Here is a 20,562-nt window from a genome sequence, read left to right as displayed (position 1 = left end):
CTTCCAGCTTTATTTTACACCGGTGGCAGCCAATGTCAAAACTCCAAATCCAAGCAACCGAGCTGCCTGCTCAAATAACGTAATGGGTGATAAACCCTAATATCACACAAACGACAAACTAATTCTACTTCTTAAGCAACCTCAAGACTTGTGTAACATCAACAATCCAATTAGGCCGCCATTACAACATTTCATATCAATATAATCTGATCTTAACCACCTCATATCACTCATTTTAATTTCAAACATTTGTTTCTTCAGTCTCAAGGTACAAATATCCTGCCGCCGGCTACCCTGGAAATTCCTTACAATTATCCTCCACACGTTTACGTGAAAAGTGATTAATTCTAATAATTCTTCAAACACTTTATTGTCAAGAAAACGGCCCCACCTCCCTCGGCATCCACCTGTAACTACTATATAACAATCAACATCCATCCATCTTCTTCAACATTCAAATTCCAATCCACGTTCTTCAATATTCATTTCAACGTACGCATATATTCATTGATTTTTTAAGAGTATTTGAGCCAAAAACCTCTAATTTCGACCATGGTGGCTGTTTGTGGTACTTCTATGACGACCAAGTGCTTCTTTGTCATGGCTTCATTGTATGTTCTTCTGGCGCTTTCTCAAGCAGAAGCAGAAACAACTCAGGGGTCCACGGCAATTCTAATAACCGTGGATCAGTCCGGGAAAGGTGATTACGAGAAAATACAAGATGCCATCGACGCGGTGCCATCGAATAACGTCGATCTTGTGTTCATTAGGGTTAAGCCTGGAGTGTACAAAGAAAAAATTACTGTCCCCGCGGACAAACCCTTTGTTACAATAAGTGGCACAAAGGCAGTTAACACTATAATTACGTGGAACGACAGCGGAGATATATTTGAATCTGCAACTTTCTCTGTGTTGGCGTCGGATTTTATAGGGCGCTACCTCACAATTCAGGTACATATATTTATATGTGTGTGTGTGTGTGTGTGTACGTATAGTACGTTTCACATGCATGTCCATGCATATATACGCTTGAATCTAATAATTTTAATTGCTGAATTCATTGCAGAACACTTATGGAAGCGGTGGTAAAGCAGTGGCGCTAAGGGTCTCAGGAGATAGAGCAGCATTTTATGTGTGCAGAATTTTGTCTTACCAAGATACCCTACTTGACGATACCGGCAGGCACTACTACAACAACTGCTATATTGAAGGAGCCACTGATTTTATATGTGGAAATGGTGCTTCTTTTTTTGAGGTAACTTATATAAGAAAACAATATTGTTAGCGTTTTGTTTTTTGAAAATTATTGATTTTATTGTTTCGGTCTAAACCGTCACACTATCACGTGTTGTTATCAATATGTTCATGATACACTTCATCTATCTATATATTATAATATGCAGATTAGTAGCTAGTAACATGCATGTGATGTTAGGACCATCAGCTCAATGATTTCTCAAGGATTAATTAGTATGGTGCTAATTCATATGTTTGGCCTTCAATTGATGAATAAATTAATTAAATTTTGCAGAAGTGCCATTTGCATTCGATTTCGAATGGAGGAGGAGCCATAACAGCCCAACGGAGGATGTCACCTTCAGAGGACACTGGGTTCTTTTTCTTTGGGTGCAAGATCACTGGCGTCAAAACGGCAGTGTTAGGAAGACCATGGGGTGTCTATTCCAGAGTCATTTTTGCCTTCACTTACATGCCTAATATCATACTCCCTCAGGGTTGGAACGACTGGGGTGACTCAGCCGACCAATTAAGGTAACTCTGACGAGAATTTTTATTAGTATTCCAAATTATGACCAGGTGCTCCTTTGTTTTTTATATGATGACTATTTTCGATTGCTAATAACGGCTTTTTTTATCCTTAATTTTGTAATCTTTTTTTTAATTTTTTTTAATTTACATTGGCTCAATTTCTAATTTTGTTTAAATTGATGTATATGCAGTTCTGTTTACTATGGACAATACAAATGTTCTGGACCTGGAGCAGTGACAGCAAAAAGAGTTGACTGGTCACGAGTCCTAACGAGTGAAGAAGCTGCACCTTTCATAACTAAGGACTCCATTGACGGCAAAGCTTGGATTAGGGCAGCGCCAACCAGTTTCAAGAAGAAGGCGTTTTCCCCCTAGAATTGATTAGTTAATCTTCTTGTGTGGAAATATATGTATAAATTTATAAATATTTGATTGCAAAGTTGTTGATCTCATGTATTAATTTAAACATTCTTTCATTGAGTGTACAAATATATATACATCAATTCAATTTCTTTCTCTTGATCTGGCCATGTTTCAAAGCAATCGATCACCACCTTTTATATAAATGTTTGTACAATATATTACAAATTGTCCGAGTTCGTTGCCCCAAATTAATCTCCAAAAACGTCTAGACTAATCAAGGAATGACAATCATGCCGTAAATTTCAAGAGTATCATGAACGGGTCCCTTTAAGATTTAAGATGGAAATAAATAAACTAAATGTTTTCAAATAATTTTTTGAGATAAAACAAAAGGGATTTTATTCAAATAAATGCAATTTCTAGGGAGAGCTCCCTAGATTATATATAAAGGCTCCTCAAACTAACCATAAAAGAAATTAAAAAATAAAACCAACTTGGCCAATTTATGAGCCACAACATTGAACAATCGACGAAGATGACAAACTCGAGATGCGGAGAATCTTTGGAGCCCTAGTTTGATATCATCAGAAATCAGACCCAATGCATAAGAAAAGAAATAGCAATTAATGTAAAATCCTGTAAAGAAAAAAAAAAATTAAAATGAACTACAGCATGCATGATGCATGCACGTACTACGTTGAGACCTTCCAAAAGAAATAAAAGAAAGAAAAACTAATAAAAATGATTTAAAAATTTTGAGTTTTAACGATAAAGACAAAATAAAATGTAAAGTGAATAGTACTATGATTGACTTTTTAGTGTAAAAATGTGGTTTTTTCGTTAAAATAAACAGTACCGGGAGCTTTTCGTTAAAATTCCTAACAAATAAAGCCCATTAATCTAGTTATGGCTTGCATCTTCCAGCTGATCAGCAGCTAGCTAATGAAGCTGATAACTTGACAGCTAATTGGCTTTCTTGGACTATAATTCTCTCCCCTCCTATTTTCCTCTCCTTCTCTTTTCTTCTCTTTCTCTTTTTATAAAAAAATGAGATAGAATCCTCTTTGTGAGGATCCAGGGAAGAGGGAAGGAAAAAAAAAAAAAAGATGAGAGAATCTTATTCCGCTGACTTTCTTGGGTACGTGGTATGGGTGATTGGACTTGTGTCACTTTCAAAAGAGAGATTATATTCACACATCTCAAATTACTTCTCTCACTCCCTTTTAATTTTTTAACATTTTCTACACACCATTAACACTTGATAGAAAAATATTAAAAAATGAAAAGGGTGTGGAAGAAGTAATTTGGGATGTGTAAATATAATCTCTCCCTTCAAAAATATAACTTGGACCAACGTCATTTAATTTTTTAATATCGTTTTATGAAAAAAAAAATATATATATATCTATAAATCCATTACCCATCTCACTTTAATCTAGTATGCAAATCCATGTCCAAAATTATAGAGTATTGTATTGCCAGCTTATATAGCTAGAACCTGTGGGCTGCCGCCAGAATTACGTACAACATTCATCCACAAAACGTTAACTTAGTGGATGATCAGTCTTATTAACGTAGCGTCTAGCTAGCTTGCAAGATATTACTTTTGCAATTGGGGGGATAAGAACGAAGGAAAATATATGTAAGGCACCCAAGTCATATATATATATATATATATATATATATATATAAGATTAACTTGTAAATAAATTTACAGAAAGTGAGGAACTGAACTGAAGATCGTATTTTTAGAGATATATGATCATCTAGTCATTTGTGTTTAGTTAAAGCAATTTGAAGAGAAGTGGGTTCACTCATGGCAGTATGGGACTCACCTGTCCTAATAAAGTTCAAGCCACGTATTTAATCCTAATCCTAATCCTGTTACTTGTATTAATTTGTAGCTTATTCTGGAATTAATCCATGTGTTTGATATTTATTTCACTTAATTGCAAATTAAGTTAACTAATTGTGGGTCGCAATAATCTTTAATTCTTCAGGAGATTACGTTTGCGCAAGAGGAAGAGGAATCAATCACTCTTCAAGGAGGAGGTTGAAGCTTACTGGAAAGCACACAAGAAGTCAAATTGCATTAGCCTGATATATATATATATATATATATATATGTATGTATGTATGCATGTATATATGTAATACTCTTTTTATGATAATATTGATGCGCATAGGTAACTGTTTCTAGCACAACTCATATGGAGAAGAAAATTACAGAAATCCTACTGAAGTCTGAAACAAGCCCTAGGGCTCAGAATATCATAAACAGAAATGGCTGGTAACTTGTTTATTAGCATAATAATTTTCTTCTCATTTTTTATTTGTAAAACATAAATAAATAATTAATAATATTATGGATGCATACATGCAGGTGGACGGTGCGCAATTGGGCATTTCTGAATTAACCTTGAATATTAGAAGCCGATTCCAACACTAGTCATGCATCACAGTTTCATGTATCCAATAGCTCGGCCCCTAAATCAAATGACCATGATCAAATCAGTCCCTGAGCTGTCCTTAAGGCCCAAGAATCCGGCCCATAAAAGTGGGTCCATATGCTTGACCCGTCAATCATGGGCTTCTGTGCAAACTAATTTGATCCGTCACCTTTTCTTTTTCTTTTTTATTTAATTTTTAAATTGTAAGGACCTTATGACTTGGGAGATCGAGTTTCTTGGTAGTCATAGTTGTGTTTCTAGATCTTAAGTACTGGTTTGGTATTGAAGTGATTTTATAAAAAGTAGGTATAAAAAGAAGTTGAGCTCAAAAAGATATTTGGTAAACACTTAAAAACAGCTTATTTTCACAGTTTTGGATGAAAAAAAGCTGAAAAAGTGAAGCAGAAAAAATGAGCTTATTCTCACAGCATAGCAGAAGCAATTTTTTTTTAAAGCACAGCAATACCAAACCGACTTATGTACATAAGTCTTATTTAAGGAAGTTTCATTTTATTTCTAATGTCTTCCACTCTGATAGTTAAGATGTTACATCACAATTTTAAATTAGAAGAGGGATTTTAAAAATAACAGATCTATTCACTGACTTTTAATAATCTTTCAAGCTGTTGCATAATTTGGTCGGCTAACCTTTCAACATTACTTTTAAGCAATCCACGTTCTTAGGATATTCTTTCACAATCGTAAGCCTTACAAACATTCATTTGAGAAGCTTCAATAAAAAAACGTAAAGAAAATATAAACACATTATTTTTATATTTTAGATTACTCGTGGAACTTGAGGATGGGTTGGGTTGGGGTAGCTTGTCCTTGCATCTTCGTGTTTTTTTTTTTTTTTTTTTTTCCATCAAATGATTCCTTTTGTAAGTAGTTGAATGCAAACAAACATGGCGTGACCACGCTTTCTTAGCCTTCACTCAAAAATCATTGTGCTTTTCTAAATTCTTGTAATTATTTTTGCTATTAATTATAATATTTAATGAGTAAAATAGTTCTCTTCAAATGGAATTAGGTCATGGGTTTTATTTATATAAATGATATATTTATATTCGAATCTAAGACCTCTCACTTATAAATGAAAAAAAAATATTATTCGATGTATTAAGTAACAGATCATGGTCTAATTTATATTGTCCTTTTTGAACTTATTTGTTGTATTTTCTTTTCAACTATACTTGTATTTATATTTTCCTTGAGCTTTTTATATTTTTTTACTAGTTTTTTACTTAGTGGTTACACAACAACAATAATGTCTTGATCACGTTAGGAGTAAAGTCTATGAATCTGGAATAACGAAAGTGTAATAATCCGGTTTCGCCCTTTACGAACCCTTTTCTTGAACAGCTTTACGAGGGTAGTTATAACTTTTCACCTAGTATTTTTTGCTTCTAAATTAAGAAAAATTATAAAGAAAATTTGATCCAACACCCTTGTAGCTGTTCCTATCCTACGGTAGGTAAGCTCTGAACAACAATCTCATAAAGTCAAACAAACAAAGAAAAATAAGGTGAACAGTCAATCCCACCATTTCAATTTGTCACCATTTTCTTTCCCATCTAAAAGCATATGATATAATATTATATAATTTCGTCCATAAATTGTTAATTGTGCTCTTGCTACTTCTATTCACTTCGCAACTTCAAAAGTACTCGCACAAAAGAAAAACTAGGAAAAAGAAGAAGAATTTAAGATTCTTTTTTTCGAAATTCCAATGGCAGAAAAGAGTAAGATTTTGATCATCGGAGGCACTGGCTACATCGGAAAGTTTGTCGTTGAAGCGAGCGCAAAAGCTGGCCATCCAACCTTTGCTCTAGTTAGAGAGAGCACGGTCAAAGACCCTGCCAAGGCTAACCTCATTGAGAAGTTTAAGAACTTGGGTGTCACTTTGCTCTACGTACGCATGTTCATATTAATCTCTCTATAATCTCGCTTCATGTTTAAGTTAATTATGTTATGGTAGTTAATTATGGTGATTAATATGCAGGGAGATCTTTATGACCATGAGAGTTTGGTGAAGGCGATCAAACAGGTGGATGTTGTGATATCGACGGTGGGTTTCATGCAAACTGCAGACCAAACCAAGATCATTGCTGCCATTAAAGAAGCTGGCAATATCAAGGTTAGTGTCTCTAATTAACCAGAGGATCTATCGGTCAGGTTGTTTGATCAAGTGACATATTTGACTATCTAATATTAATATGTTATAGTGTCGATATGCTTGTTAGTGATAATCCATGTGAAAATCATTTGACGACTTAAAATTATCAGACAGTCCGACTCAAATTTTGTTTCCTTCTAATTTAGGGGTTTTTAGGTGAAAGATCTGCAAAACTATGGGGATTAATATAAATATAACTTGTCCTGTATTTTATGCAGAGATTCTTCCCGTCGGAGTTTGGAAACGATGTGGATCGAGTGCATGCAGTTGAACCAGCCAAGTCTACGTTCGACCTCAAGGTCCAAATCCGGCGTGCTATTGAGGCCGAGGGCATCCCCTACACTTACGTCTCCAGCAACTGCTTTGCTGGCTACTTTCTGCCCTCATTGGCACAGCCAGGTGCCACTTCTCCACCCAGAGACAAAGTCACCATCTTAGGGGACGGAAATCCGAAAGGTAACAATGTCAACGAACGAACTTCTGTTCGTAAGCGATATATTCATAAGCAATTATGTTATAAGTACTTTTACTAGAAGGCACTTGGGAGGTTGTTCATGAAGAAGTACTTGCTAGGTGCCTCTCTACAAAGTACAAAAAAATGGTTTTACGACTCAGAAGCACTCTAATTTTTCTACCGAATGGTTCATAATCGCTTTTATTTGTATGCAATTGATTTGATCCATTCAGAAGCAATCTTAAATATGCTCTGTATTGTTTGTTAATGTTGCAGCTGTGTTCAACAAGGAAGATGACATTGGAACCTATACAATCTGCGCCGTTGATGACCCAAGAACATTGAACAAGATCCTCTACCTGAAGCCTCCACAGAACATCTACTCCTTCAATGAGCTTGTTGCCCTGTGGGAGAAGAAGATTGGCAAAGTTCTTGAAAAAGTCTACGTCCCAGAGGACAAACTTCTCAAGGATATTGCAGGTAAGTAATTAATCATCCATTTTTTTATACAAATGATAGTGGAAGGGAAGGAATTCACACTCAGATCTTGAGTGCATGAGCGATTGCTCTTAATCAACCGTGCTATAAGCCTACTGCAGTAATTAATCATGCATTACCTTAACCATGGTTTAATTAATTAATGTTGTTGGTTTTGCAGAGGCCCCAATTCCAATCAATGTGATATTAGCAATCAACCATTCAGTGTTTGTGAAGGGAGATCATACCAACTTCGAAATCGAGCCGTCATTCGGAGTTGAGGCTTATGAGCTCTACCCTGATGTGAAGTACACCACCGTGGATGAGTACCTTGATCAATTTGTTTGAAGAGATTAAGATCACAGGACTTCTGCTAATATGTGAGCTAAATATCTCCGAAAAAATAACTTTAAATGTCGTTAATGTTGTTTGAGCGGAAGAGTGTGTGCGACGAGAACAAAATTTACGGAGTTTTAATGTAATTTCTATGTTTCTCCTGCACATTTGTGGTTGGTTTTGATTTTTAGAGATGTCAAAACGCTTTGAGAATTGCCTAGTGTATATCACGTCATGGTGATACGAAATATAAAAATAAGATGATATATTCTTGGCTGTATGGCTGTATTTACAATTTCAAGCTAGGTTAATCGTCATGGACTCATGAGTAACATAGTATTTTGAATATAGAACATACAACTCCCACATGTGCATTGTGTGTCTCATGAGTTACAAAATCTCCTCATGTGACCCCCACATTGATCTCACTCAATAACCTAATCAAACGGACCTAGGCGAAGTTTCTCACATTTTTAATTTGCAACTATTATGAAATGCTTTGGTGCTAAACACACATCACTAAGTTACAAAATATATTGAACATAGAATCCATGCATTAACACCGTTCATGGAGCATCTCTCACAAGAATACAAGATCCTAAATATTTTATCTCACATGATCCCACACTAATCTCATTTGGTGTGAGAACTATCCTAATCAAGCAGTGTAGCGAATATCTCTCCTCCCCTTATACCTTTATAATCGTTACGAAAATGATGCTTGGTGGCCAAATGCACAACATAAGTAGAAGACGAATAGAACACGCATGACTTTGACACACAAAAGGAAGCACTTGCACAGAGCAAGCAACCACCATCACAACGGAAGAGGATTCTCTCCCCTCCTAATCTCTCTCCCTTCCCTCCCCTCCTATTTGAACGGTTACAGTTTAGCCACGTCAACATCTTATACTGATTTTTTTATAAAGACAATAAGACAAAAAGCAATATGTGAGAGGAGGGAAGAAGAAAATGAGAATATGAAGGGAGAGAATCCTACTCCCATCACAAGATCAGAACTAGTGGTGGTCACATTTCTATTATTGCACTATCGAGACTTACATTACAAGCCAATTTTACATTTGGTCCTTCAAATTGCAGCAAATTATGAAACCAACACAATTAGTTGAACTTTGTCTTGCTTGCTTAGGAGACAACCCCCGTGTCACAAAGTCTCTTAACTTTGTATGATGACAAGAAAACATCCATTATTCAATGTCCTTGCTGACACGTAATGTCTCCTCAGCTTATGCGTTTCCTTTCTTTTTGGTACAACTAACATCAGTGAAAACGACCCACTAGCTCTTAATCTAGCGTTTCATTCCCCCTCGACGTCCGGAAAACAAAATAAACATACATTTTACAGGAAACCAGTGCAGTTCTCTTCCTTTACATGCCCCACTTAAATTTTTCTTCCAAAGATAATCGGAGAGGCTCATACCGAAGAGTGCGAGCTTTGTCCCCAAAGTAGCTTTCATGCATGAAGAGCAACTAACCTAAATTGCTATAAGAATCCGACTCTGACTCCGACTTAATTTAACTTGAACTTAGTATTGTTGATCACAAATCTCAATGACTCTAAAAAGACCTTTCCAAGACTGGTTTCTCCACGCTCCAAACCTGGTTTTAGTTCCGAAACTGGAGCTTGTGCCGGTGACGGTGATGGTGATGCTGCAGGGGCTTCTGTAGTCGGCAGAACTCTTGGTCGACGCTGTGCTTCATATCCTATGATTCCAATCAGTCTTCTACCTTTGGTTCCTTCAACTTGCTCACCTGCCAAACACGAAGCAAAATAGATTACAACAATTTCAAAACACGAAGAAATCTGAGAGTACAATAACATGTTCACCATCTCAGTTCTCTTACCATTCGAGTCCGAGTAGGGTTTGGAAGTCTCCGAAAGAAAAACGAGTGTCGGGGTGATGACAGTAAGAGCAGCCCAGAAGAAGAATATCACAACATAGGTTCTCCCACTCATTTGTTGCCCGTTGGGGGTGGAACAGAGAGAAAAGCCGGTCTAATTAGCCAGACAGAATATTATGCTTCGACTCCAGGGTTTTAAGAGAAGAAACGGAATACAAAAAGAGAGACAAGAGAGAGGATGGAGAAGAGACCTTGAACACTATTAGCTGGCCGTTGCGTAAAAAATTATGTGATTATAAAAAACCAACTTAATTAGACATGAATTGTTTGTCAAATTATTAACAACTACACTTGGTGATTTCCTTGTTCAGTTGGTGGAGGGTTGTTATACCAATTAGGTGCATGATTTGGACATCTACCTGGCATCCCCAAGTACACCTGCTAATCATAACCCCGCTTGCTTAATAACTCGATTTAATTAATACCACAAAAATAATATACTCAAAACTTGGCATTCAGTAATTCAGCAGCAAGTACAGCGGAAGAAGAACGAAAGTACAGGTAGATATCGAACAGGTTAGTGACAAGTGAGAATTATCAATTTATGCAAGTTTTCACGGCTCATTAAGTACTAATAGTAAGCAAATTATCCTAATAGTGAGCAAAATTCAAACATATCTATGAACTTTGCGAGTATTAACATGAAAAAGTGTGCAGAAAAACTAAAAACATTCGAACACTGCACTTCTTTCGTTCACTGATTCGACCAAAGCTTCAGTCTGAGTTCGCTGCAGCAGGTCTCTGCCCTGTATACCTCTGTAATAATCAAGGGGAACAAGTAAAAATGTTGAGCTTAAGGAAACTCCCAACATGAACAATTGATCCTGCTTTAGGGACAAAAGGTAAATGGTGGCTGACCAACAATCTAGACCTCTCACCTGTTTTCCGATGCTGAACGGTACATATTTATACTTAATCATGTGCATTATCTGGCGCTTCATTGTAAGAGCAAAAAGAACGATCCAATAACAGAGGAGAATGGGCCAGAAAACAGGGACGTCAAACGCAGAGAAGAAGGTCATCAGAAAGGCGATACAGAAAGCCTTTGTAATGGAATACCTAAAACCACGCAAGCAAGAGCATATATTACTGAGTCTCAGTTAGCAGTCATAAAAACCTACTGAACACATACAAGCACGCATTAATTGCAATTACGTACATGTTACAGTAAACAACGTGTTGTGCAATGACTATTTCAAATCGAGAAAGAACAATCCCGACTGCTGAAGTCATTCACACAATCCTAACTTCCATTCAGTGCTATCAAGAGCTGCTTCATAAGAACCCCATTATCCTCCATATATTTTTGTACACATTTTAAAGCATACATACAATTAGCCAGAACCCCGCCTTCCTAAGCCCAGGGTTTTTTGGTATGATCTAATGTAGCATTCATATAAGTGCTACTCAAACATTTAAATCAGCCACAACACCTACTTTAGATCACACCCAAAAACCCATAGCAAGTACATATACGATGCAACTCTCACAATTCCATTAAGGAAGTTGTTCAATTACCAGAATTTGAACTCGGGGAGGCGGCGAATGAACGGCTTAAACTCATCGGAACCTCGGGTTGGCAGGGAAGCCCCGTCCGCTTCGAGCTCTGGATCAACCTTTGGTGACAGAAACCCAATCAACAGATTCAAGATATAGATTCCCAGGCCGTATGACACAATGTAGAACCCTTGAATATAGTAAACTCGGAGCACGTAAACCACTGCCACGGCAAGAGTCCCCAGCCACCTGTGAACCGGGTTCGGGGTCGACCGGTCCAAGTAGTATTGAAATGTCCTTGAAAATTCGTCTCTCCACTTCGCCAACGGCGCCACCGCCGACCCAGCATCGCCGCCCTCAACTCCTTCCATCAATATTTTCCTGAATATCCATCACAAGCAATAGCCCAAATCAAAAGATTAGATTCTGTTTGGTTCCTGAGAAAATTAATCACCCGATTCACCTCTAGAGAAGTACTAATTCTGACCTAACAATTCACATTTCTGGGTAATCAAAACCTAATAGTTTCACAAACCCAGTGTGGAATCAAACATCTTTCTAAGGAAAATAAATTTAAAAAAAAACGGAAATCTATTAATATTATAAAAAAAAAAATTAAATAAATAAAACCAATAATTTAGTTCAGGAAAAATAGAAAAATAGGAAAAAATCTTTACCTTGAAGAAAATTGAAGTGTGTTTTGGATCCGCTGAGAGAATCTAACTGTAATCCAAATTTCTAAGTGGATCTGTGTGAATTTTGTAAGCTTATTTACCAGTTAATGTCGGTGCGATTGTTCGTTTCTTATCTGTTTCCTTTTTCCAGGAAAATCGAAATTGGGAAGAACATCGCACGCTAGCCTTCAATTGCGTGCGCGCGATTAAAGGCATCGAAACGCACAGCTTCGTGTTTGACAAATTAACGGCGTCCTTTAAATGGCCGTTCGGCTTAGCGGTTAATTAAAGCCTTTCGACATGATATTATCTTATGTTCAAAAGCATCCCACCACATTTCAAAGGGACTATTTCTTAGTGGGCCTAAAAAGACTAGAGAGATTTTAACCCATCATTAATTACAGTCAAATAACACAAATCATTATAAACATTTGAATTATGGTTAATCAATTTTGTCGGTCACTTCGGAAATCACTACTTTGGCTCCAATTAAATAGAAACCGGGGATGTTTTGGTAACTTCAGTAGCCGGGAAGGGAAAATTCTGTTATACCCTCCCATGGCTTTGGGATATGAGATATAATATTCAGATGTCCAGATGTCCGGATCCTCTATGTGGAGATTTTAGGATTCTTAAATCATAACATTTTATCCGAGCATTATGCGATCAGTTTTTGTTATATACTATTTGTGTTTAATTTTAAATAAATAAATTCAAAATAATTTCTGACGGCAAGATGCACAATAAATAATAAAATGTAAGATCTCCACAACTTGCATCCGGATGGGATCCATGTACCCTACCCGGTCATTTGGGCCATTACCTTCGGTTTTCTCCGGCTGCTTCAATTCACACAACAGTGAGTCAGAGAGAGTGGCAGTGAGCGGAGGAGCTGGTGGTAGCTGGCGGAGAAAGTGAGAAAAAGATGGGGACTTTAGGACGAGCAATATACACTGTCGGATTCTGGATTCGAGAGACGGGCCAGGCCATTGATCGCCTCGGCAGCAGCCTCCAGGGCGGCTACTACTTCAAAGAGCAGCGTAAGCCTAAGCCCTTTCTGTTAGATCCCATATTTTTAGCTCAATCTCTTGATTTCGAATTTGATTTATTTTTTATGATTTTGGTAATTTAGGGGCTGTTTGGTTCGCATTTCGTATTGATTTCGACATCGCAGCTGTAGAATTAGCATGAAGTCTAGGGCTTTGCTTTTCATTTGATTTGATAGGTAATTGTGGAATTAGATGGTGTGTTCTACTAGTAGATTATTACCAACCCAACATTAATTTGATAAATTTGTTATATGGGCGTTCCTGGAAATCGTTAATATTTATCATTTATGTGAAATGAAGATTTTTGGAGCATTTCTGAGTATTGGAAGCAATTGGGTATTCGTAAAGGTGGTAAATTGGTGGCCTGTCGGCGTGCTTGTAGTCGGTCAGCCATAAGCTCAAAATTTTACGATTGAGGAGGGGGAGGAAATGAAGAAAACAAGAATGGACAAATAAATATATGTCCACCCATTGGTAGTTTGGTTCACCTAATTTTGAAAAGCTAATACATTACTCAGCAATCAGCATAGCACATTCTTAGTTTGCGTACATGCGCGATTCAGGATTTTTGGGTTTTGCTTTCTTTTTTCTGTGCACGAGGATGGTGATTATGTTCTTTTCTGTAGTGTCTCGGCATAGAACTCTAATGAACGTATTCGATAAAGCTCCTGTGGTTGACAAGGATGTATTTGTGGCGCCAAGTGCCTCCATCATTGGCGATGTTCAAGTGGGAAGAGGGTCTTCCATATGGTATGGATGTGTTTTGAGAGGTAAGAACTTCTTTTGAGACACAATAATATGCGGATGTATGAATGATTTTCTCAGTACAATGGGACCTTTTGGAAGAACGGACGCTCATTTTATGATGCTTTATTTTATTGTATTTTTTGTTGGTTAATGAGCTGATGATTTGTACTTGATGTTTTCCATATCTAGAACCTCTTTATTCTTCATCCGTTGTTAGATTTAGGGAGAACTAATAAAGAGTCCCTCAAAAAAAATTTTATCGAAAAACACTTGGACAACTTTTCTTATTATTAAGGACATTTCTTATATTACAAGGACCTTACAAAAAAAAAAAAAAAAAAAAAAGAGTCAGCCTTTTGAATTAAAAAAAAAATGTCTTTAATAAAAAAAAAAAAAAAAAAAGGTGCCCTTAATGATAAAAAAAAAAGTTGGTTAAGAGTTTTTGAATAAAAAAATGTTTTGCAAGGGGCATTTAAAAATCTATGATATTAAATGCATGCGTTTCTCATAGCATCAATCCATATTCGTTTTTATTGTTACTGATGCACTTTGCAAAACCATGGATTTCTTTTAATATCAAATGATCTTAACGCAAGTTGCGAGATAAAACTAGGAATAGTTATCACTTATCATATTTTCTTTTCCATTGTGTCCTGTTTCTCACTGTATATGGAGCTTAGGTTGATAAGAGTAGTGCCTGAGTACTTTTAGAAGATTAGTTATCTGTTGAAAATCTGGTTTATTGTCAATATAGGTGAATATGAGCTGTATTTGTTTATGGAATGGTGGATTTTGGTGATAATTTGTAAAACTGTATTTGTGCTAGGTGATGTGAACAACATCGTTGTTGGATCTGGAACTAACATACAGGACAACTCCCTTGTTCATGTGGCGAAGTCAAATTTAACTGGGAAGGTGTTACCAACCATTATTGGAGATAATGTTACTGTAGGTGAGTAAATGTGATGTCAAAGATGTGTTTAATTGGAATTTGGAGTTGGTCTGATAGTAGTTCTAATTAATTCCCCACAAATTACGCAACAAAAATTTGCTTTGAGCAGGTCACAGTGCTGTTATACATGGCTGTACTGTTGAGGATGAGGCCTTTGTTGGCATGGGAGCCACACTTCTTGATGGCGTCGTCATTGAGAAACATGCCATGGTAGCTGCTGGATCCCTGGTGAGACAGAATACAAAAATCCCCAGTGGAGAGGTATGTCTAAAAGCCCATGCGCTGACCCTCTTTATCCTTCTATTAATCTTTCTGGAAGTCAACTTTATTAATGAATTCTATGAATTATGATTGTGCTTGGAATTGCATGTTATGGTTTCGGATTCAGCTTTATCTAGGCCAGCTGAATGAATCTTTCATTTCTGTGGTCCGCGACCGTCAACTGTGGTTGAAAACTTTGTTTCATTTTAGAGTAAGCAGTAAAATACATTTGTGTTACAGGTATGGGCAGGAAACCCAGCAAAATTTCTGAGAAAGCTCACAGATGAAGAAATAGCCTTCATCTCCCAGTCAGCCACCAATTACACCAACCTTGCACAAGTCCATGCAGCTGAGAATGTGAAGTCGTTTGATGAGATTGAGTTTGAGAAGGCCCTCCGCAAGAAGTTTGCCCACAAGGATGAGGAGTATGACTCAATGCTAGGTGTCGTTCGTGAGATTCCCCCAGAACTTATTCTTCCCGATAATGTATTACCAGATAAAGCAGCAAAGGACCAAAAATGATTCCGTTAGTTGTTTTTGTTTTTCCGCGCCTTTGTAACTCAAATCTGGAGAGATTTGGGGCACCAAGAAATATTTTTTGTTAAGTACAAATACATGGAAAAGGTATCATTTCCTTTCCCAATAATAGCCGGCTTGTTTGAAGGCAGAAGTATGAATCTTCTCCGGCCATTGGATCTCCTCTTTCTCGGCTTTTCAGAAACTACATTTTCTGCTCCGGCGGTTTGTATGTTCATCTGCCTATTCATACCAAGGTATAGCATGACACATCTCTCTTCTCTATTTTGTTTTGTCATTGCACTCAATTACAAGACAGGAAACATCGTATGCATCACGCTCTGTGGTCGATGGGATGGTGATCGTTGATGTTTCCATGTGCTGGGCAGTTGAAGCTCTAATCCCAGCCTACGGGTCTATGCATTAAATCAGGCATGGTGAAATAAAGCTTTACGACAAAATACATGACATTGTTTTTTGCATGAATGGTGCACGGGCGAGATTTGAGCCGTCATATTTGCATAAACTTTGGTATCAACATGAAACGGTGACAATGTAGAGAAATTTAAGGAAGTGATTTTCGTACTTCTATCCCAATGTATTTTAATCTTTTTTTAAACAAACGATATTATCCACATTAAGAAAGTGATTTACGCAAAGGGTCGTTTCTATTTCCTTTTTAGAAACTTGGAAACGTGAAATCCAACCGTTACAGTGCAGAAGGAGAAAATGAAATATAAAACCTAGCATCGTAAAAATTTAAGTATTTTATGAACACGATAGGATCTTTTCCAAAACAATTATTGGCCAATCGGAATCTTAGAAAGCTGAAATCTCCGTGATTTCAGCAGGAAAACGTAGAAAAAGTAGTCCCACCAATCATTCAAAGAATCAAACCCTACCCTATAAATCTATCCTCTACATGCCCTACTATTTATTTTCCTCCAATTAATTTTCCCCTTTAATCATCGAAAGTGCTGTTTGTTTCTTCATATTTTTTGTTTGAAAATTTAACAAAAAAACAAAAAAAAAAAAAAAAAACAAACAAACAAACAAAGGCAATGGATGGATATAAAAAATAAAAGAAAGTTGTTTCTTTCGTTGTTGGTGCCGGCGTTGTTTGTGATAAAGTTAATCATAACATAATTATTTGATGAAGATGATGCACTCTAGAGTTCTGTTTAAGAGACATTTTGAATTGCTTAGTTCACAAGTCTGATGAGTTTTTTTCTTTCTTCTCTAACTACTAACTATTTATTTCACGTCTTCACCTAGCTTGAAGCCTAAAACTTAATTTTGGATTGATGTAACTTTTTTTTAGCTATTTATATTTTTGTCGCTATTTAATGAAGTACATTCTAATTACCAAAAAACACTCATAATGTTTAACCGACGTATAAATACATATTGTTATTGATCATTTAAAAAATTATTTTACACTTCAAATTTTAATATTTAGAAACAAAAAGACACTTATAAGTCATTTTTGTCAATAACATTGGACAAATTTTTGCAAATATCATAACATAATAAACATACAACACACAACCACGAGGCTTCCTTAAAACCAGAGATCTTAGGTTTGAAATCCATTGGTGTGGAAGTTAAACTTGTGGCACCTAACCCCGAAAAAGGTATAGTTTCCCATCAGTTGTCCCCTTAAAACTGGATCTCCAACTTGCAAGTTGGAACTGCGCCTCCTGCTCTCTTTGCAGTGTCTATAAATACACGACACAACACAAGCCGAAGCGTGCAGACAGTGAGAGATAGCAGCGTCCCAATTCCCAAATAGCCAGAGGGGCCAGGAAAATGGGTGCAGAAGCCTTAACCGCCACCGGCAACTCCACCGCGCGAGAGGTTCCTCTGGTACTGGGACTACAGGCTTCCGCCCTCGTCGACCATGTTGCCCGCGTCGACTGGTCCCTGCTTGATCAACTCCCCGGCGAGCGTGGTGGCTCCATTCCTGTAAACCTCTTTTGACTTCATAGCTTCTCCTTGCTTATTCCTGTTTTATGCTACTTGGGTTCGTAAATTTTGGTGCTTTTGATTGATTTATGCAATTTGGAATGATGGGTTTTGTTATTGTTGCTCAATTCACTCAGAATGTTGAAGACTTTAGCTTTTGGGACGTATTTTCTGGTGTAGGTTGCAATTGAAGAGCTTGAGCATATATTGAGTGAGGTGAAAACCCATGTAATTTCATATCCTGATGATTCCTTGCCAATGAAAACCATAGCCGGCGGCAGTGTGGCCAATACAATCAGAGGGCTGAGTGCCGGTTTCGGAGTCTCCTGTGGGATAATTGGTGCCTGTGGAGATGACGAGCAAGGCCAGTTATTTATCAGTAACATGAGCTCTCATGCTGTGAACCTCTCCAGATTAAGGATGAAAAAGGGACCCACAGCTCAGGTAAACTTAGCTTCATTTCCTCTTTTTTTTTTTTTTTTTTTTGGGGGTTTTCAGATTGAGTTTGTGGATGCTGAGTGCTGAAGCTTTGTTGGTAATTTGGTGTGGTGCAGTGTGTTTGCTTGGTGGATGCGTTGGGGAACCGGACAATGCGTCCTTGTCTCTTTAGTGCTGTGAAACTTGAGTCTCAGGTGCATGCCTCTGCTTAGATGCCCAATGCATACGTATCTGCGTGTCTGTGTGCATGTGTGTGTGTTGTGTGCTTGAGCTGTCAGTGTTTTGCCAACTTCTTCGAATGAGCTTACAAAGAATAGAATTATGTTATCCAGGCCGATGACTTGACGAGAGCGGACTTTAAGGGCTCTAAGGTGAGTGTCTTCTATACTTTCTCCAACAAAGTGTAGTGTCATAATGCGCTTTAGGCGGTACCATGTGTGAAACATAGACGCAGACGGTATGATTTAAATAGTTGAAAGGGTTTTGTAGATGTAAATGCTGATATCTCTTTTCTTTCAGTGGTTGTTGTTGAGGTATGGTATCATCAATTTGGAAGTGATTCAAGCAGCTATATCAATTGCGAAACAAGAGGGTCTTTTTGTGTCCTTAGACTTGGCCAGTTTTGAGGTACAAGTATTTTTCTTCAGAATCTTTCATTTGGAGGATGGGATTTGTCTTAATTTGCTGTCAAAGCAAGTTGATATCCTACCCATGACTCATTTATGGGGCGTTACGACACAAGATAATGCCGTCTCCAGAATGAGTGACAAAAATTTCATTACAGTGTAGCAACCCTATACAATTTTCAACTGAAAGCCTAATCCCTTTCCAACTCCCACTGCATTTCTCTGCATGTAACTAAAGAAAACTACTAAGTCTGCAAGTGCTTTGGTGTGGAATCTTGAGTTTTGATTTGCAAGCAAAGTGAAAATACATAGTTCTGTTTCTTATCTTTGTTTTCTTATTTCGGCTTTTAATATCGAGTTTCAGGTCTCTATATATTATCTTATATAGTCTTTAACATTACTCAGATGGTTCGCAACTTTAGATCGCCTCTTCTACAGCTGCTGGAGTCAGGGGACATAGACCTCTGCTTCGCCAATGAGGATGAAGCAACAGAGTTGCTAAGGTGACTTTCATTTGGTTGGAATTGTAACATGTTAAAACTGCTAACCCCAATTTTGATGAAATAATGTTGACTCTTCTTTTCTACCATTTCGGTAGATTTTTCTTTCTTTTTCTACCAGACTGGTAATGTGGTGTTAAATTCTCTTGTAGAGGTTCCGAGGGTGAACAGAAGGCTGATCCCGAGGTTGCACTTGAGTTTCTGGCAAAACACTGCCGCTGGGCTGTGGTGACGTTAGGCTCCAACGGATGTATAGCAAAGCATGGAAAAGAGGTCGGAACCTTAGTAAGATTCAACCCTGTGTTACTTGATCTTGATCATCGATGTATCTTCTGAATTTTTTCTTTTGATATGTCAGATTGTGCGAGTTCCAGCCATAGGGAAATCCAATGCAGTAGATGCCACAGGAGCAGGAGACTTGTTTGCAAGTGGGTTTTTGTATGGACTGGTGAAGGGATTATCTCTGGAGGAGTGCTGCAAAGTAGGATCTTGCAGTGGCGGATCTGTTATTCGATCTCTCGGGGGTGAAGTCACCCCCGAGAACTGGCAATGGATGTATAAGCAGATGCAGACTAAAGGCCTCGCTCTTCCTCATATCACCAAATGATTTTTTGTTCTACTATGTTATCAGAACAGCGATTGTTTCGAAGTCCATGGCTACTAGCCTACTATATATCTTTTCGAAAGCGAAGGGTAAGGGTATCTATGGTTGCACTTGAAGCTGACTTAACGACTGCATACGATTACGATGGAAGAACATCAGGAAGAGGAACCTGAACAGTTTTTTAGGCTTTTCTTGTAACTCTTGTTTTTGCTTTTGGTTTAAACCTGCAATCCTGAATAATTATGTGTTGATTTACTACATGTTTTTGCAAGTTTTTACTTGTTATTATGGAAGTTGTAGTGTCGTTCCCATTCTTTCAATTCGATCAATGTTGTCCTCATTCTATTACGCTGCACGTCAATGTTGTTTCCGATGAGTCTCATTTTCCATTAAAATTGAACCAACTGTTTAAGTAGAGATGGTAATTCTAACCGTTAAACAGTTTAAACAACCACATAACGACGAAACTCCCTCTACGATGTGAAGCAAGTGGTAATAAAAAACAGAGTAAATTATAACAATGGTTCCTAAACTAAAAATTCATTACCATTGTTCCCTCAACTTTAATCTAACTAGAGAAATGGTCCATCAAGTCTAACTCAATTGGAGTAATAGTCTCTTAACTGTAATCCAATGGTAGCAATAATCCTTTCAATATAACTCATTTTGACAAAATTCTGACGAATTTGACGAAAAAGGCCTTAGCTATACGTTTTGATGAGTTGAGGGATCCCAATTGTAGCAATGGTCCTTCCAACATAACTTATTTTGACAAAATTCTAACAAA

The 20,562-nt window shown here is 37.4% G+C and overlaps 6 protein-coding genes across 8 annotated transcripts; 4 read left to right on the top strand and 2 right to left on the bottom strand.

The window, feature by feature from the left end:
- Nucleotides 1-477: 477 nt before the first annotated feature.
- LOC103955830 (putative pectinesterase 11) lies at nucleotides 478-2,289 on the top strand. Its single transcript, XM_009367735.2, has 4 exons — nucleotides 478-951; nucleotides 1,067-1,255; nucleotides 1,532-1,770; nucleotides 1,959-2,289. Exons 1-4 carry the CDS (start codon nucleotides 553-555, stop codon nucleotides 2,140-2,142), a joined length of 1,011 nt encoding a protein of 336 aa, XP_009366010.2. The 5' UTR covers nucleotides 478-552; the 3' UTR covers nucleotides 2,143-2,289.
- Nucleotides 2,290-6,201: 3,912 nt separating this feature from the next.
- LOC103954880 (phenylcoumaran benzylic ether reductase Betv6) lies at nucleotides 6,202-8,311 on the top strand. Its single transcript, XM_009366733.3, has 5 exons — nucleotides 6,202-6,492; nucleotides 6,583-6,717; nucleotides 6,975-7,212; nucleotides 7,487-7,690; nucleotides 7,869-8,311. The coding sequence occupies exons 1-5, from the start codon at nucleotides 6,310-6,312 to the stop codon at nucleotides 8,033-8,035; spliced, it is 927 nt and encodes a 308-aa protein (XP_009365008.2). The 5' UTR covers nucleotides 6,202-6,309; the 3' UTR covers nucleotides 8,036-8,311.
- Nucleotides 8,312-9,009: 698 nt separating this feature from the next.
- Nucleotides 9,010-10,281, bottom strand: LOC103928753. Its single transcript, XM_009337834.3, has 2 exons — nucleotides 9,890-10,281; nucleotides 9,010-9,796 (listed from the first exon to the last, which is right to left on the bottom strand). Exons 1-2 carry the CDS (start codon nucleotides 9,999-10,001, stop codon nucleotides 9,555-9,557), a joined length of 354 nt encoding a protein of 117 aa, XP_009336109.2. The 5' UTR covers nucleotides 10,002-10,281; the 3' UTR covers nucleotides 9,010-9,554.
- Nucleotides 10,282-10,384: 103 nt separating this feature from the next.
- On the bottom strand, nucleotides 10,385-12,369 carry LOC103928763 (protein RER1B). Its single transcript, XM_009337846.3, has 4 exons — nucleotides 12,121-12,369; nucleotides 11,465-11,824; nucleotides 10,825-11,005; nucleotides 10,385-10,702 (listed from the first exon to the last, which is right to left on the bottom strand). The coding sequence occupies exons 2-4, from the start codon at nucleotides 11,812-11,814 to the stop codon at nucleotides 10,661-10,663; spliced, it is 573 nt and encodes a 190-aa protein (XP_009336121.1). The 5' UTR covers nucleotides 11,815-11,824; nucleotides 12,121-12,369; the 3' UTR covers nucleotides 10,385-10,660.
- Nucleotides 12,370-12,882: 513 nt separating this feature from the next.
- Nucleotides 12,883-15,796, top strand: LOC103928772 (gamma carbonic anhydrase 1, mitochondrial-like). The gene is made up of 5 exons (XM_009337858.3): nucleotides 12,883-13,157; nucleotides 13,793-13,936; nucleotides 14,740-14,865; nucleotides 14,975-15,126; nucleotides 15,367-15,796. Exons 1-5 carry the CDS (start codon nucleotides 13,043-13,045, stop codon nucleotides 15,646-15,648), a joined length of 819 nt encoding a protein of 272 aa, XP_009336133.1. The 5' UTR covers nucleotides 12,883-13,042; the 3' UTR covers nucleotides 15,649-15,796.
- A 1,438-nt stretch (nucleotides 15,797-17,234) lies between these two features.
- LOC103954918 (uncharacterized sugar kinase slr0537) lies at nucleotides 17,235-20,095 on the top strand. Of its 3 annotated transcripts, none has more exons than XM_048577947.1 (8): nucleotides 17,235-17,607; nucleotides 17,788-18,051; nucleotides 18,162-18,239; nucleotides 18,378-18,416; nucleotides 18,565-18,672; nucleotides 19,077-19,174; nucleotides 19,324-19,456; nucleotides 19,530-20,095. In XM_048577947.1, the coding sequence occupies exons 1-8, from the start codon at nucleotides 17,452-17,454 to the stop codon at nucleotides 19,776-19,778; spliced, it is 1,125 nt and encodes a 374-aa protein (XP_048433904.1). In that variant the 5' UTR covers nucleotides 17,235-17,451; the 3' UTR covers nucleotides 19,779-20,095. The 3 variants fall into 3 exon arrangements, with proteins under 3 accessions (XP_048433904.1, XP_009365049.1, XP_048433906.1); XM_009366774.3 differs by having other exon boundaries at nucleotides 17,238-17,607; nucleotides 19,324-19,444; XM_048577949.1 differs by having other exon boundaries at nucleotides 17,466-17,607; nucleotides 17,745-18,051.
- The last annotated feature ends 467 nt before the right edge of the window (nucleotides 20,096-20,562 follow it).

This window comes from the organism of the source record quoted next, unplaced genomic scaffold (assembly GCF_019419815.1).
Source record: "Pyrus x bretschneideri cultivar Hongxiangsu unplaced genomic scaffold, Pyrus_bretschneideri_v1 Contig1, whole genome shotgun sequence".
Lineage (NCBI taxonomy): Eukaryota > Viridiplantae > Streptophyta > Magnoliopsida > Rosales > Rosaceae > Pyrus > Pyrus x bretschneideri.
This window is presented reverse-complemented; position numbering and strand designations above follow the sequence as displayed.